This window comes from Lampetra fluviatilis, chromosome 4, assembly GCF_964198595.1.
Source record: "Lampetra fluviatilis chromosome 4, kcLamFluv1.1, whole genome shotgun sequence".
NCBI classification, from domain to species: Eukaryota; Metazoa; Chordata; class Hyperoartia; order Petromyzontiformes; family Petromyzontidae; genus Lampetra; species Lampetra fluviatilis.
Genome location: NC_136278.1, coordinates 2,225,659 through 2,243,606, shown reverse-complemented (window position 1 = coordinate 2,243,606; position 17,948 = coordinate 2,225,659). Strand labels below are relative to the sequence as shown.

Below are 17,948 nucleotides of genomic sequence, written 5' to 3'. Positions count from 1 at the left end.
GTGATAGAGCAAATCTGAGACCAGATTTGGAATCAGCACCCTGAAATTAGTCTAAAACAGCTGCAAAAGTCCAGGCCAGATTTTTTTTTGGTTGACCAGTGTTATCGAAGGGCAGCGGAACGGTCGGATCGTGCTCTTAGCAGCTGACATTTGTTACAACTATTCACAACACAAGACGATATCTGTAAATAATAATAATAATGCATATTTGGATGCATAAAGTGTCTTAAGATCGGAGAATATCAATATGTTGTACAGGGCCACTGCACAAATATCAACGGCACACACATAGATCAAATCTGTAAATGAGGAGGAAAACCCATTAGAACAGAAAAGTCAGTGTAAGCCAGAAGGAAACCATTCTTTTAAAATAATACAGCTTGCCTAACGCCAACAAATTTGTTGACATTAGCCAAGCCAATGGGCCCCATGGAGTGGAAGTGAGGACTGAAAACCAAGGTCTCGTTACAGCCTCACATCACTATACACTACACTATACACTACACTACCATACACTACTATAGACTACACTATACACTACACTACCATACACTACTATAGACTACACTATACACTTCACTACCATACACTACTATAGACTACACTATACACTACACTATGCACTACACTATACACTACACTACTATAGACTACACTATACACTACACTACTATAGACTACGCTATACACTACACTACCATACACTACTATAGACTACACTATACACTACACTACTATAGACTACGCTATACACTACACTATACACTACACTACCATACACTACTATAGACTACACTATACACTACAATACTATAGACTACACTATACACTACACTACTATAGACTACACTACCATACACTACTATAGACTACACTATACACTACGCTATACACTACACTATACACTACACTACTATAGACTACACTATACATTACACTATACACTACACTACCATACACTACTATACACTACACTATACACTACACTATGCACTACTATAGACTACACTATACACTACACTACTATAGACTACACTATACACTACATTACTATAGACTACACTATACACTACACTACTATAGACTACACTATACACTACACTACTATAGACTACACTATAAACTACACTATACACTACACTATACACTACACTACTACAGCCTCACGTCGGTTCTCTGCAGCCGCCCCCTCGGTGTGAGACTCTCTGATCTCTTTGCGCATCTGCAACATCAAATGCACTCTGACTTTAAAGAAACATCTAAAGGCCTCTGTTTGCTCAGATTTTCGAGCAGCCCTGAGCTTGCCTCCGCACCTCTGAGTGGTTGACTTGCCTGCAAAATCTAGCGCTTTATAAATGTCGCTATTATTACTATTATCATGAGTCCCAATAAGGACGAAACCGGACTGCAGTTGACTCTGTCTCACTACTTACCGCCAGTCAGTCACATTTATTTAAGTTTATTTAAGTTAATTTGATGGTCGGGGGGCGGCCCGTCCATATAGGCGAACTAGGCGGTCTCCTAAGGGTGCCAAGTTAAGTGGGGCGCCAATTTCGAGGGGAGAAAAATACAAATGAAAAAAATACAAATAAAATAACGATGTCATTATTTCAATTACTGTGCGCTTGCAGAGGAAATATAAATTCGAATTAATTTCTCAACATTTCAGGGAATTTATTCATTGGACGGACGGATGGACAAACCGAATAATTACACCTCTGTTTAAGACGACAATACGCTTAGAAATTTTCTATGGAAAATAGGGGCAAAATATTTCACAGTTTACCAGCAACCTCGGCCTAGATCTGCCCTTCGAGTTCGCGTGGGGTGCCAGTTGCTGGTAGCTTGTCTCGGTCCGCCCCTGTTGATGGTGACCTCAGTCAAGAGGACCACCACGCAATTGTTCAAGAACTGCTGATGGCTTTTGCATAATGCACGGGACCGAGTGCTCTTTGTACACGTTTCCGCACGCTTATTGGACAACAAAAATGAAAACCATTTAATTCAGATTTTTCAAAAAACATGATAAAAGCAAAACAACACGAGTTGGGCAGATCGTGCAACTGCAGGACAATGTGTGCACAGGACGCCTCTCTCACCGCAGCCCCACGCTGTTCACGGAAGTGCTGTGGCAGGAGATGATAGCTAGAAGCGGCAACTGGTGGCACAATGGAGAGGGTGACACATTGGAGGAAAGTGGAGAGGTGGGACATTCTGAGAGAGTGGGCTCAAGAGATGAGCGACTTTGTCAACGACGGAGCAGGGAAGGTAGCATTCAAGTCTGCACCAAGCGTTGGCGAGAGGCAATCGGCAGTGCGGATGACCAGGAGATGAGACGATTCCTGGGACAACGACAACGCAAAGATAAAACGGCGGCCCTGACACTTGTCGGTCAACGTGCCCAGCCTGAACGTGCACAGAACGCCTCTTGGAATCGAAGTCAGCTGGCCAATACTCATTCCTCCCCACCCTCTCGTCTGGAACTATACAACTACGTGTGTATATGGGGTTGTTGTGTTTTTTTCTGGTGACAGCATTCAACGCAAAGTTTATATGGATAACAATTAAGCTCGTGGCATCTGTAGTACAGCTAACAGACGAATATATAAACATATACAAAGAGGACTGCAACTGAACGTTTTGCATGTTCAGGTCTTCTCGCATTAGTCAATGCGTGAATTCAGATCTAATAGCAACATTTGTAAAAAAATAGAATTAACCATAGTGTGATATAGATTACATATTATTGTGTAATCTATATCACACATTATTGTGTAATCTATATCACACTACCCATTACTCCATGCCTTACCCGTCCAAATCTCAGGTTTGAATCTACCCAGCAGCCCAGCTGCTGCCTGGGTAATTCCATCCTGCTGCCTGCGTGCTTTGAATGTGCCACTAGACCGAGGTGCCGTCTGCCCTGTGGACATTATGGCCCCTGATGATGCTCTGGGATAAGAGCCACCGGGTAACGTGGCGAGTGTTCCAGCCGAAATCTATGAGATGCACAAGATACCTGGGCTGGCCAAACTCCTCTGTACACAAGGGAAGGTCACAGATGCACTGATTGCCAAAATGTTCAATGTTCTAACCCTTGACACGAGAACTCGTGCATTTTGCTAAAGGTTATTTATTACGCCAAGATTGCGCTTCAGTGCCGTTCAAGCAATGTGTGTGCGCGTGTGCATATCACCCTGAATAGTATCTGCATTTACTTTAATACCGTCTAATTAAACAAACATTATTTTTTACAATCCCACAAGTCAGCATTCAAGATAAATGACATCTCCACGGGGTTGTACATTAATGTAAATAAAGTTGTTGTATCTCTAGCTCAGTCCAACAATGAGAGCTTTCAAATAGCTATCCAGGAGTTTCAAAATGTCCGGTGTGGTTTTTGTCAAATTACACCGCGTGTTATCTGCTCCATGCCCTGGCGGCGTCTTCAGTTCCACAATCCCTGAAAGAGGCTCTCGGCACGTGCAGTGAAACGTCAGACATCGGGCCGAACGGCACACGAGAGCGCGTACAACACATCCGCGAAATACCGCAGAATTAGAATGTTTATTTATACCGGAGGAATCCGATGGGGCTACATGAAGCTATTTTCCCAGATGTCCAGGAGGCAGCCGTGTAGATTGCTAAGCCCGACGACGGCGCTGCTGCTCGTGACAGAGCTGCAACGCACTCCGGCTCATTTAGATTCAGCAGCAACGCCACAACAACAACAACCACAGCTGTGAAGCCCGCAAGGCAGCGGAGATTCACAGCCGTGTTACGAAAATCGGGATCGCGCGGGGGGGGGGCATCGTGCTTAAGGTGGTGCCCCGAGGGGGGGAGTGGAGGGGAGGGTGCCATTCGGCAGGTTAATTCTGCAAATCTCCACAATCTGAGAGGGCCACGTGCCCTGCCCCCCCCCCGGGGGCTCTCCGGCACCGGGGGCCCTTGCAAGGTCACGCGCCGCGGCGCAAATTGAACTTCGCTCATCGATTCCTCCTCCCACGCGCGGTGCACCGAGTCTACCTGAGACATTGCCTGCTCAGTCTTGCGCGCGCGTGCACGCGCGGTGCACCGAGTCTACCTGAGACATTGCCTGCTCAGTCTCGCGCGCGCACGCACGTGCGGTGCACCGAGTTGAAGCACCACGACCGATATACCAACGTCCGCCCTTCGCCGCGAAGTGACGGTGGCGTCACCACGGCGCCTGTGCCAGGCCAGGTGCACTTTGTTGGCCACGTGACTGAGATGGCTGGCAGATGCACCAGCTAACACCGCCACCACTACGACTACCACACTGCACGGCATATATATTTCTGCTTCTTCCTTCGCTGCGGTTCTTCCGTTTAGAATCTAAACCTCCTATCATCTCAGAGTTATGTTTTTTTGCTTGATTCAAGAAATCAATTAGCTCTCAACTAAGACGCCTTCAATAGTGCCGATTGTTGCTGGCCACCTTGGCCTTTTCGGCCTCTGGGGTTGTGTTCAGCAACCGTGAGGATATAACAACAGAAACGGAAAACGAAATTCGGTCGAGCACCGGGGGATGCGGTGCAAAAAAACCAACGTGGACCTAACGTTGCTCCACATTTGAATTTTTTCTATATATTTTTTGCGTAAATAATAAATCGTTCCGTCACTTTGCCGGCCAATTATGGCGACGCCTCTGGTGGTAGGTTTGGCGGCGTACGCTGACGGCCCCGAAGTGGTGATTACTGGTGAGCACGCGGGGGTTCACCCTCTCACTCCGTACGGCGCCACACTCTACGCCGAGCGCGGTGCGAGACGTGGCGCACGCTCGCGAACAGCGGCGGCTCCCTCTCCCCTTCGGGGGGGGGGGGGGAGTTTGGGTGGGTTGGGGTTGTTGGGGTTGGGGGTTTTACCCTCCTGCCGAAACCACTCTGCACGGCGCGCCAATTTACCAGCCCCCGCCCGCCGCCGGGGCCACGAGTGGCCCCTCACCACGATGGCTGCAGATGCGAGAAACGTGAATTCACGTTCGTCGGACAACACAAGCAACGCGCCCACGGAGGAGTCAGGGAACGTCGCGGGCTCAGATTTACACTTGAAATGTCGAAGCCTGCACGTCACATTAGTCTGCTGCCCGGTAAAGGCACGCCTACGTGTACCGTACCGTGAGCATGTCTTGCACGTTCCTCGTACAGACGTCACTTGCCATCTGCGGGCCGTTGTATCCAGATGTCTTCTCGAGTAGCGTGTTCCTTCTCATTCTGCTTGCGGAGGGAAAGCCGGCTAATTAATTACGCCGCTCCGCTGAAAGGAATGTCGGACGTTAAGGCGACATGTAATTTACGCTTTTGATGCTCACATGAATGAACACATGGGGGGCTAACTAGGGATACTTAATGCAATGATCTACAGCGTTCTTTGCCAGATTAAATCCGGCCAATTCTCTATTTATAATCAGTAGCATTTATTCACACGCTATGACTCATTCCCGCTGCACATTTCTAGAAAAGTCTGTTTTTCTAATCACCGCATGGATCTGCCTTTTATTTTTAGTCGGCGATCTGTCAGTGTCTGCAATCGTCGGCAGTATTTCGATTTTACGGAGAAAATAAGAAAAAAACCCAGAGCGTTGGTCGTTTTTCTACCACAATACAAATAGTCGTACGCACGCACGCACGCGTGCATGCACGGCGACATTCACATTTAATTTTTAATCTGACACTTGTTCCCAGGGACTTTCCGTTATTCCCCTTTAGGGATATCGATTTACCTTTAAAAAAGCATTCGAGCAGATAGCGGGGAAAATATCGACGGGGCGCGAGCGGAAGGTGAAGGGGTAGGAGGAGAGGCGTTGACGCGCGTTCAGCACGGTTCATCAACTGCTCATGTGCGTGCGTGTGCGCCCCTCGCCACAGATGACCTGGAGGACGACCTGGAGCTCTCCCCCGTGTGCCACCGTCCGGAGGGGCTCGAGATCTTGCAGGAGCAGACCAAGTTCAACCGCAAGGAGCTGCAGATCCTCTACCGCGGCTTCAAGAACGTACGGCTCTCCCCTTCGTTAATAGCAAATTCGTTCTTCACCAATTTTCAGAGAGCGGGGGGCACAGGGGGGCACGGGGGGCACCTTCGCCGATAAGACATCATCGGTGTGTATGGGCCCGCCACACATTTAAAACCACTGGGGTTTGACAGCGTGATGATGATGGGGGGGGGGGGGTGTTCTCACTTGTTGTGTATTGTCGTGGGTCGCATGCCAGGGCCCCCACTAAAGGCCACCAGGGGGCCGCCAGTGGCTCGCGGGCCTTGCAATGAAGACCGCCGCTCCGTGGAGTTGTTTTTGTTTGGCTCGCCACTGCCAACAGCGGTCTGGCACAGTGGGCCCTATCTGGCCAGGTCGCACAATCGAAATGCTGGCGCATTCTCATTCTTATTGAGGGTAAGCTCAGCACAGCATGCCTCGGGATCAGTAGCAAGGCCTCTGAGGCCAGTACGAGATGCTATAGCACACGTACTGCTCTCAGGAGGTTGCGTGAACCCGCTGCGTACAGCAGACGTACAGGTGCAGCACTTTGCCATGACGCTGCTGAGCAGAGGGGCCTCGCCGCGCCGTGCGGGTCGTGGTGGTCATTCGACCATACTTCACCACGTCGGTCAGTGGGGAGCATAGATGCGGGAACATCGAAGTACAGTAGAACAATGGATTTCGCTGCACTGCCCTTTGCTGCCAAACGGATGCTGCAGGCTATGGCATCGCAGCAGCCTATAGCACCTGTTATGCACGAATGTGGTGGTCACCTATGCGACCACTATCCAGGCTGAAACCTGATGAGACGGCGTGCATTTCAGGTGATTCGGCCGTAGGTCAAAGTCAACTTATAACAACAACAACAACAACAACGTTTCTTACGCACACGACTGAACGTAAACCGTTTGCTGCTCGTCAGCGAATCAACGTAAGTGCCGCACATGCAGCACAAGTGCAGCGTGCGCTTCGTGAAGCCGTTCTCTGCTCGTTGTCTATCCCCCACCCCCACCCCCCACTAGGAATGTCCCAATGGCATCGTGAACGAAGACTCCTTCAAGGACATTTATTCTCAATTCTTCCCGCAGGGCGGTGAGTGTCGCACCGCGTGCTAATAACGCCATTTAAAGTTCGTCGTCATCAACGCAGCATTCCAAAACAAACACGTCAGAGACTCAGGGGAGGAGTCAATCTGGACTGGAGCACTGAGCTTGGCACAGCTGAGATATACTGCTGGAGTTTGAAATCCAGGTTTGCAAGTCGAGTGAAGTGTTGGTTCGAGCCCGGTGTGCCTAAGATTGCCTAAGTCACGCCACATTCGATATGGGATATCACTTAGTTTGGCTTATTCCACCAATCAGAGTAAAACATACATTAATACAATTTGTTGCATTTGACGATGGGACAAACAAGGATACAACTGGTTTAAAAGTTGTCACATGGTCCTTCTGCTGCCATAATATCGCCACAATTTTTATTAGATTTTTTTGGTCGCAAAGAAGGCTGCGTGCACTGTGCACCCAGTATGGTGAGTCGCCACACTGCGTGATCATTTGCAGAAAGTGTCCTCATTGGTTCCTCTGAACATGTTTATACAGGGCATACAAAAGGTGTGTCCCCTCCCCCCCCAAATGTGGATAGATATGGTCTCATAAAATGCCTTCAGAAGTAGTTCTGTGACATCATGTTCCACGCCAGTTCTTCAACACGCTGTGGTGCACCGCTTACTGCGGGAGTTCGGGATGAAAACGGTGCGCGTCTCATGGCAGGATGCTGGAGGCACACAATCGTAAAATAACACATTCCTGCGGCGGGAGCTGGTAGGAACGTTGGGTTGCTCGGTCAATGGCCAGGGTCAACGGCGGCGTGGTGTATTCCGCAAATATGCCCGACTGTGAGGGCGCGCACAAGTCGGCGTGAGTAGGTTAAACATTGAGTTTTATAAGGGCACCACGGGGTGAGCAGCCCCTCCCCACCCAGCCCCACCCTCCCCACCCAGCCACTCCCCACCCTCCCCTCTCCACCCAGCCCCACCCCTCCCATTTTTTGATGCACGACGGACGGACGGACAGACACAATAATCCCCTGTGGGCTGGTGGAACCAGGTGGTTCCTACCAGTATAATCGTGCGGGCAAAGGCAATTGTAGAGGTGCAGCCCGTCAACTGCCTTCTCGTGCCACGGCTCTCAGAAGGCGCCTGTGCTCGAACGGGTAGCTTCATTAGAGAACTCCTCTCGAGAGAACTTAGCCTACTGCTCCACGCTGGCCAGACGCTTCCGTATAATTGAGAGAGCGCCACCACTCACTTCATATTCACCCTACCGCACAGCGACCTGCCGATCGCTTTTAAATAAATATTTATTTATTGTCTTGTGGTCCCCCCCACCACTTGGGCGGGGGGCGGTGAGCCCGGATTTCCCTCTTCGCTCAGCCCTGGCGCACGAGTCTCGGGCTCTCTTTGCTCACAGAGTGAAAGTCTTCCCCGCCCACCCCCCCCCCCCTGTACCGCGTTCGGTGCTTTGTACTGCGCCACCGTAGAGTCGCAGTAAAAGCAATTATAAAAATATCGTTATGAAAAATAAATAAAACATCTCCCCCCCCCCAACCACCACCACCGCCGCACCCCCTCGTTCACGCTCCGCAGGCGGCGTGGGTCGTGCGTGAGCGAGGTCGCGGTCGCCCTGATGATGCTGTGCGCGTGTTTTTGTGTCGCACGCATTGCCCCCCCCTCTCCCGCCACCGCCACCACCGCCGCCGCAGATGCCAGCACGTACGCGCACCATCTGTTCAACGCCTTCGACGTGGACCAGGACGGCTGCGTGAGCTTCGAGGTGGGCGAGACGCGAGGGGCGAGAAGAGATGAATTAACGGGCGCCGAGACCAGTGCGTGGCGAATGGTGAAGCAAGCGGAAGTGTGAATGTGAAATTGACGGCAATGGAGCGCGCCTGGCACGGCGTACTATAGCACAATTACTATCAATTTTAAATCCTTTATATTAAGTTCACTTGCTTGCTTGCTTGCGCGCTTACGACCGTGCAAATCTTTCGGTCGTTTTTTAACCCACTTCCCGTGATCCAATCGAGCTGACATTTTGCACACAGACTCGTTGTGCGTGACAATTTATTTTTGTGAAAAAAAATTTCCATTACTTTACACTTTTTAGGAATTTTTTTCTTATATTTAATTACCAATTGCTTAATGGTGGCAGGCAATCATCTGACCCATAGATGGCAGCCATCTCAAGCCAGAGGACGAGAGGACTCTAGCCGCCACGCATATAAAGGATTTATAGTGAAAAACTTTGTTTTTACGGGTTATTCTTTTTATTATTTTAACAGACGTAAGGGTCACCGAGCTACACAGTATAGATTTTTTTCAGGCGACCTATCACAAATGATAGCTCAATGAAGTGCCTTACCATTAAAACTGTATAGCAGTCGAATACTATAAAGGCACGTTGATTCTAAATTATTCTAAATGCAGCGCCCACGTGACATCCGCTCAACGCTTCGAGGTAACCGCATCGTTTTTACAGGCAGAAGTGCACTCTGGGGAATTCTATTAATGAATCATCTACGTTCTAATTAATTTGCCTTACGATAGTTTGGGGAGGGCTGCAGTGGCAGAGCAGTGGTTAGCGCTACTTGTGCTGCGCCTGAACTAGAAATCCCTGCCCATATTTAACTAGTCCTGGGCAAACCCCCACCTTCACCAACCTTGCATTGACCGGGGGTAGTGAAGTATGGTCAAGCAGTAAATAACATCCATGACTGTGACAGCGTGGGGAGGGGGGCTTCAGCAGATGATGAAGGGCGACCCCTGTGGAGATGGAGCGATGAGATCAGTTGGTGTGAAAGATTGAGATGGATTTTTGGACCGCAGGACCATGATAAATGTGGTGGCATAGGAGCGATGGATAGACAATGTCTGATGATGTTGCTGCTGAAGATGATGATGCCGCTGATAAAATGATGATGGTTGCGTCTGGTGATGATATTTCTGAAGTCGATTGTAAATGACAGTTGTTTTTCTGGGATAGAGCGCTTGACTATAAATGTGTCGTAAAACCCGCCACCACCCGACACAGCCAATTAGTAAGGTTTTGGCACGTTAACAGAACTTTTCCATTCGTTACTAGTACAGCACTAGTGTGTAGTGTATAGTATAGTGTATAGTGTAGTGTATAGTGTACCCGTACAGCACACCGGTGTGTTGGAGAGCAAATCCACAACATTTACCATCTGAGTACTGAGATTTACAATCTGCTAAGCCCTGCCGCACCAGTCTGAGTTTTTTCTCATATTTTACGCGATCTAATACACAAAAAACATGTATTGTAAATGATATTGGTCGCGAAAGCCAACGTGTTAAACTAATGGTAAATTTCGATTTAAAGCTTTCGTGACTGCAGGGATTCATCTTCTTGGTTCTTTCGGTAAAGTCACGTAGAAGGGAAGTAATAAAATAATAAAAATAAAACATAATAAAACAATTCTCACGACGTTTCGGCCACAACGCAAGCAGCCATCCTCAGGCGAAGAATGAAACACCCCAAGCTTGGAGCGTATATTTAAGCTGGGTTAGAGGGGGGGGAGGTGGGAAGAAGAGCGCCTAAACAAAATAATTTGCATATCAAGAGGAATTCAGCATATGGAAAATGAGTAGGAGGTGGGCGGGGGGGGTTCCAAATCAATACTATGCCCGTGCATTATGCAGGATTAGCAGCATCAAAGGGGGGGGGGGAAGGGGGGGAGCATTAACAAAGGAAAGGAATGTTAATAGTATGTAGCTGTAGTTACTAAACAACCACGTAAAAAACTACAGTATAAACTGCATGACAAACTAAAGTATAAACTACATAGCATCATCAGTAAACTTACTATACTCTACAATAAGCTGAGTTACTAACAGTAAGTAATACATGAAAAATTCTACGTTGTAAAAAATTATATAATATGCTTCCATCTAAACTTTATTCTCTTACATCACACGCGTCTATACCGTACTATATACTTCCATAGGCAAAACCAACATTAAATTACATACTGTATTGCTATAAACCACCCTATACCTTATACATTTTTAATATAACACTATGTATTATTCTACCCACCCTAATGTGTATCAAAATGGTTTATTACGTCCTTCCAGTGATTGCTAAGCCAGAATCCATCTTCTCGGTTAAAATTGTCTCTGTGTTTGTAAATGTGGATCGCCTCATGTACGAATCTCTCATGATAGCCAGATGGCTTGCAGAGAACCTCTGTCTTGGAGAAGTCAATGTCATGTGAGCCCACTGAGTTGTAACAGTGATCTGCCACGGCTGAGGTGTTTGTCCTACAGTGTTTCAGGTCAGCTTTATGTTCACGGATGCGGTCCGAGACATGTCGTTTGGTTTCCCCAATGTAACTGCTACCACAGAGGCAACTTAGTTTGTAGACACCAGGGTACTGTATGTCTGGAACCACATCTTTTACAGACGGTACCAGATCACGGATTTTATGTACTGTGTTGAATCGGACCTGGATCTTGTGTTTAATCAGGATTTTGGAGATCTTTTTTGTGACCCCAGCAATGTAGGGTAAGGTGATGGTCTTGAAAGGCTCCTCAACAGGATCCTTCTTGGTGGTTGGAGTGATGGCTTTGCGGATTGTGTAGTCGGAGTAACCATTAGCCTTAAGAGCTTGGCGTACGTGTTTGAGTTCACTGGAAATGTGTTCATGGTCGGAGATGCATTGGGCTCTATGATATAGAGTCTTGATGAGGGAATTCTTCTGGGATGGATGGTGGTGGGAATCCGGTTTTAGATAAGCATCCGTGTGGGTGGCTTTCCTGTAGACAGAGTGGCTCATTGAACCATCAGGTCTCCTTTTGATTAGGACATCCAAAAAGGGGTAGCTTGCCATCATTTTCGACTTCCATGGTGAATCTGATGGCTGGGTGTATGGAATTGATATGGTCGAGAAATTGGTCTAGAGCAGGCCGGCCATGTGGCCAGATGACAAAAGTGTCGTCTACGTACCTCTTCCATAAGGTCGGGCGTAGAGTGGCAGTCTGGATGGCGTCCGTCTCAAATTTCTCCATGAAGATGTTGGCTACAACCGGAGATAAGGGGGAGCCCATTGGGGTGCCCTCAATTTGCTTGTAGAAGGTTCCATTCCAGGTGAAGTATGTATTGGTTAAGCAGTGTCTCACCAGGGGGGGTACCCCAGCATTCAGTCCTTGATGAACCAAGTCTTCAATGATTGCGATGGTGTCAGGCACAGGCACCTTGGTGAACAAGGAAACCACATCAAAACTGACAAGCAGGTCGTCTGGGGACAGGGCAATCCCCTTGATTGTTGATACCAGGTCAGTAGAGTTTAGTACTGCAGAGGTGGTTTTTCCAGTGAAAGGCCGTAGGATTTCGGACAAAAAACGAGCCAGTTTGTAAGTCGGGGAGTTGATAGTAGAGACAATGGGACGAAGAGGTGTATCTTCTTTATGTATCTTTGGCAAGCCGTACAATCTTGGTGGCCTGGCTGCAGAAGGTTTCAACGAGAACTGTTTGGTCTGATCAATTAATGCGGTTGAAGCAGAAATGATGTTGTTGGTTTTGGAGACGAGGCTGTTGGTGGGGTCTCTTTTTATTTTTGTATAGCTGCCATCGGTGAGTAGTTCTTGAATTTTGTTGTTGTATTCTATTTTGTCCATGATGACAGTGGCATTGCCTTTGTCGGCTGAGAGGATGACAATGTCATCCCTCTTTTTTAATTGAGCTAATTCAAAACGCTCATCTTTGCTGATGTTGCTAGCTGGCATCTTAGCGTTTTTGAGGGTTACAGAGATTTCCGATCTTGCTACGTCTGCAGCGATGTGACTCAAGCCCTTGAGAGCTACATCTACTCGAGCAATTATATCATTAACTGGTATGTGTCTAGGTGTGACTGCAAAGTTTAGTCCTTTAGCTAAAACGGATTTCAAACCTTCAGAAATAGGACTGTTACTGCGATTAATTACGACTTTGTTAACATCTAGCTTTTCAATGTGTGGGTCCGGTTTCTTGTTTGAGAGGCGGTTGAATTTGGAAATCAAGTTGTCCTTACATTTAGTCGACATAGCGGCAGCTGAAGAGGCAGTCATTTTTTTTTTTCCACATGTTCCCAATCCGATGTGGACATTGTTGCACTCAAGGATAAGTGTGATTTGTAGAGTGTCTTGTCTAACTGATCTAGTTCGGTGCGCGTAAGTCTGATTTTCTCTGAGATAAGAGCTAAGCTAGTTCTAGACAGAATTCGTTTCGCATTAGAAGAAGTTACAGCAGCAGATGTTAGTGTAAATGCGTTCGGTATTACCTTAGAGTCGCGGCATCTCTTCAGAAAGGTGAGAGACTCGATTAGCTGAGCCTTCTTGTCCCGGAGCTTGTTGAAGGATCTCAAAGTTATGTGGAAACCCTCCCCGTAGAGGCGGTTAAATTTCGATTTAAAGCTTTCGTGACTGCAGGGATTCATCTTCTTGGTTCTTTCGGTAAAGTCACGTAGAAGGGAAGTAATAAAATAATAAAAATAAAACATAATAAAACAATTCTCACGACGTTTCGGCCACAACGCAAGCAGCCATCCTCAGGCGAAGAATGAAACACCCCAAGCTTGGAGCGTATATTTAAGCTGGGTTAGAGGGGGGGGAGGTGGGAAGAAGAGCGCCTAAACAAAATAATTTGCATATCAAGAGGAATTCAGCATATGGAAAATGAGTAGGAGGTGGGCGGGGGGGGTTCCAAATCAATACTATGCCCGTGCATTATGCAGGATTAGCAGCATCAAAGGGGGGGGGGGAAGGGGGGGAGCATTAACAAAGGAAAGGAATGTTAATAGTATGTAGCTGTAGTTACTAAACAACCACGTACAAAACTACAGTATAAACTGCATGACAAACTAAAGTATAAACTACATAGCATCATCAGTAAACTTACTATACTCTACAATAAGCTGAGTTACTAACAGTAAGTAATACATGAAAAATTCTACGTTGTAAAAAATTATATAATATGCTTCCATCTAAACTTTATTCTCTTACATCACACGCGTCTATACCGTACTATATACTTCCATAGGCAAAACCAACATTAAATTACATACTGTATTGCTATAAACCACCCTATACCTTATACATTTTTAATATAACACTATGTATTATTCTACCCACCCTAATGTGTATCAAAATGGTTTATTACGTCCTTCCAGTGATTGCTAAGCCAGAATCCATCTTCTCGGTTAAAATTGTCTCTGTGTTTGTAAATGTGGATCGCCTCATGTACGAATCTCTCATGATAGCCAGATGGCTTGCAGAGAACCTCTGTCTTGGAGAAGTCAATGTCATGTGAGCCCACTGAGTTGTAACAGTGATCTGCCACGGCTGAGGTGTTTGTCCTACAGTGTTTCAGGTCAGCTTTATGTTCACGGATGCGGTCCGAGACATGTCGTTTGGTTTCCCCAATGTAACTGCTACCACAGAGGCAACTTAGTTTGTAGACACCAGGGTACTGTATGTCTGGAACCACATCTTTTACAGACGGTACCAGATCACGGATTTTATGTACTGTGTTGAATCGGACCTGGATCTTGTGTTTAATCAGGATTTTGGAGATCTTTTTTGTGACCCCAGCAATGTAGGGTAAGGTGATGGTCTTGAAAGGCTCCTCAACAGGATCCTTCTTGGTGGTTGGAGTGATGGCTTTGCGGATTGTGTAGTCGGAGTAACCATTAGCCTTAAGAGCTTGGCGTACGTGTTTGAGTTCACTGGAAATGTGTTCATGGTCGGAGATGCATTGGGCTCTATGATATAGAGTCTTGATGAGGGAATTCTTCTGGGATGGATGGTGGTGGGAATCCGGTTTTAGATAAGCATCCGTGTGGGTGGCTTTCCTGTAGACAGAGTGGCTCATTGAACCATCAGGTCTCCTTTTGATTAGGACATCCAAAAAGGGGTAGCTTGCCATCATTTTCGACTTCCATGGTGAATCTGATGGCTGGGTGTATGGAATTGATATGGTCGAGAAATTGGTCTAGAGCAGGCCGGCCATGTGGCCAGATGACAAAAGTGTCGTCTACGTACCTCTTCCATAAGGTCGGGCGTAGAGTGGCAGTCTGGATGGCGTCCGTCTCAAATTTCTCCATGAAGATGTTGGCTACAACCGGAGATAAGGGGGAGCCCATTGGGGTGCCCTCAATTTGCTTGTAGAAGGTTCCATTCCAGGTGAAGTATGTATTGGTTAAGCAGTGTCTCACCAGGGGGGGTACCCCAGCATTCAGTCCTTGATGAACCAAGTCTTCAATGATTGCGATGGTGTCAGGCACAGGCACCTTGGTGAACAAGGAAACCACATCAAAACTGACAAGCAGGTCGTCTGGGGACAGGGCAATCCCCTTGATTGTTGATACCAGGTCAGTAGAGTTTAGTACTGCAGAGGTGGTTTTTCCAGTGAAAGGCCGTAGGATTTCGGACAAAAAACGAGCCAGTTTGTAAGTCGGGGAGTTGATAGTAGAGACAATGGGACGAAGAGGTGTATCTTCTTTATGTATCTTTGGCAAGCCGTACAATCTTGGTGGCCTGGCTGCAGAAGGTTTCAACGAGAACTGTTTGGTCTGATCAATTAATGCGGTTGAAGCAGAAATGATGTTGTTGGTTTTGGAGACGAGGCTGTTGGTGGGGTCTCTTTTTATTTTTGTATAGCTGCCATCGGTGAGTAGTTCTTGAATTTTGTTGTTGTATTCTATTTTGTCCATGATGACAGTGGCATTGCCTTTGTCGGCTGAGAGGATGACAATGTCATCCCTCTTTTTTAATTGAGCTAATTCAAAACGCTCATCTTTGCTGATGTTGCTAGCTGGCATCTTAGCGTTTTTGAGGGTTACAGAGATTTCCGATCTTGCTACGTCTGCAGCGATGTGACTCAAGCCCTTGAGAGCTACATCTACTCGAGCAATTATATCATTAACTGGTATGTGTCTAGGTGTGACTGCAAAGTTTAGTCCTTTAGCTAAAACGGATTTCAAACCTTCAGAAATAGGACTGTTACTGCGATTAATTACGACTTTGTTAACATCTAGCTTTTCAATGTGTGGGTCCGGTTTCTTGTTTGAGAGGCGGTTGAATTTGGAAATCAAGTTGTCCTTACATTTAGTCGACATAGCGGCAGCTGAAGAGGCAGTCATTTTTTTTTTTTCCACATGTTCCCAATCCGATGTGGACATTGTTGCACTCAAGGATAAGTGTGATTTGTAGAGTGTCTTGTCTAACTGATCTAGTTCGGTGCGCGTAAGTCTGATTTTCTCTGAGATAAGAGCTAAGCTAGTTCTAGACAGAATTCGTTTCGCATTAGAAGAAGTTACAGCAGCAGATGTTAGTGTAAATGCGTTCGGTATTACCTTAGAGTCGCGGCATCTCTTCAGAAAGGTGAGAGACTCGATTAGCTGAGCCTTCTTGTCCCGGAGCTTGTTGAAGGATCTCAAAGTTATGTGGAAACCCTCCCCGTAGAGGCGGTTAAATTTCGATTTAAAGCTTTCGTGACTGCAGGGATTCATCTTCTTGGTTCTTTCGGTAAAGTCACGTAGAAGGGAAGTAATAAAATAATAAAAATAAAACATAATAAAACAATTCTCACGACGTTTCGGCCACAACGCAAGCAGCCATCCTCAGGCGAAGAATGAAACACCCCAAGCTTGGAGCGTATATTTAAGCTGGGTTAGAGGGGGGGGAGGTGGGAAGAAGAGCGCCTAAACAAAATAATTTGCATATCAAGAGGAATTCAGCATATGGAAAATGAGTAGGAGGTGGGCGGGGGGGGTTCCAAATCAATACTATGCCCGTGCATTATGCAGGATTAGCAGCATCAAAGGGGGGGGGGGAAGGGGGGGAGCATTAACAAAGGAAAGGAATGTTAATAGTATGTAGCTGTAGTTACTAAACAACCACGTACAAAACTACAGTATAAACTGCATGACAAACTAAAGTATAAACTACATAGCATCATCAGTAAACTTACTATACTCTACAATAAGCTGAGTTACTAACAGTAAGTAATACATGAAAAATTCTACGTTGTAAAAAATTATATAATATGCTTCCATCTAAACTTTATTCTCTTACATCACACGCGTCTATACCGTACTATATACTTCCATAGGCAAAACCAACATTAAATTACATACTGTATTGCTATAAACCACCCTATACCTGACCTGAAACACTGTAGGACAAACACCTCAGCCGTGGCAGATCACTGTTACAACTCAGTGGGCTCACATGACATTGACTTCTCCAAGACAGAGGTTCTCTGCAAGCCATCTGGCTATCATGAGAGATTCGTACATGAGGCGATCCACATTTACAAACACAGAGACAATTTTAACCGAGAAGATGGATTCTGGCTTAGCAATCACTGGAAGGACGTAATAAACCATTTTGATACACATTAGGGTGGGTAGAATAATACATAGTGTTATATTAAAAATGTATAAGGTATAGGGTGGTTTATAGCAATACAGTATGTAATTTAATGTTGGTTTTGCCTATGGAAGTATATAGTACGGTATAGACGCGTGTGATGTAAGAGAATAAAGTTTAGATGGAAGCATATTATATAATTTTTTACAACGTAGAATTTTTCATGTATTACTTACTGTTAGTAACTCAGCTTATTGTAGAGTATAGTAAGTTTACTGATGATGCTATGTAGTTTATACTTTAGTTTGTCATGCAGTTTATACTGTAGTTTTTTACGTGGTTGTTTAGTAACTACAGCTACATACTATTAACATTCCTTTCCTTTGTTAATGCTCCCCCCCTTCCCCCCCCCCCCTTTGATGCTGCTAATCCTGCATAATGCACGGGCATAGTATTGATTTGGAACCCCCCCCGCCCACCTCCTACTCATTTTCCATATGCTGAATTCCTCTTGATATGCAAATTATTTTG

General features: G+C 46.3%; 1 protein-coding gene across 3 annotated transcripts in view; it reads left to right on the top strand.

The window, feature by feature from the left end:
- Positions 1 to 17,948, top strand: part of LOC144931474 (A-type potassium channel modulatory protein KCNIP2-like) — a 159,685-nt gene that overhangs the window by 135,034 nt on the left and 6,703 nt on the right. For all 3 annotated transcript variants that reach the window (XM_078855319.1, XM_078855320.1, XM_078855321.1), the window contains 3 exons: positions 5,886 to 6,010; positions 7,015 to 7,084; positions 8,753 to 8,823. In XM_078855319.1, the coding sequence (XP_078711445.1) occupies positions 5,886 to 6,010; positions 7,015 to 7,084; positions 8,753 to 8,823 (266 nt within the window). The remainder of the gene's footprint in view (positions 1 to 5,885; positions 6,011 to 7,014; positions 7,085 to 8,752; positions 8,824 to 17,948) is intronic.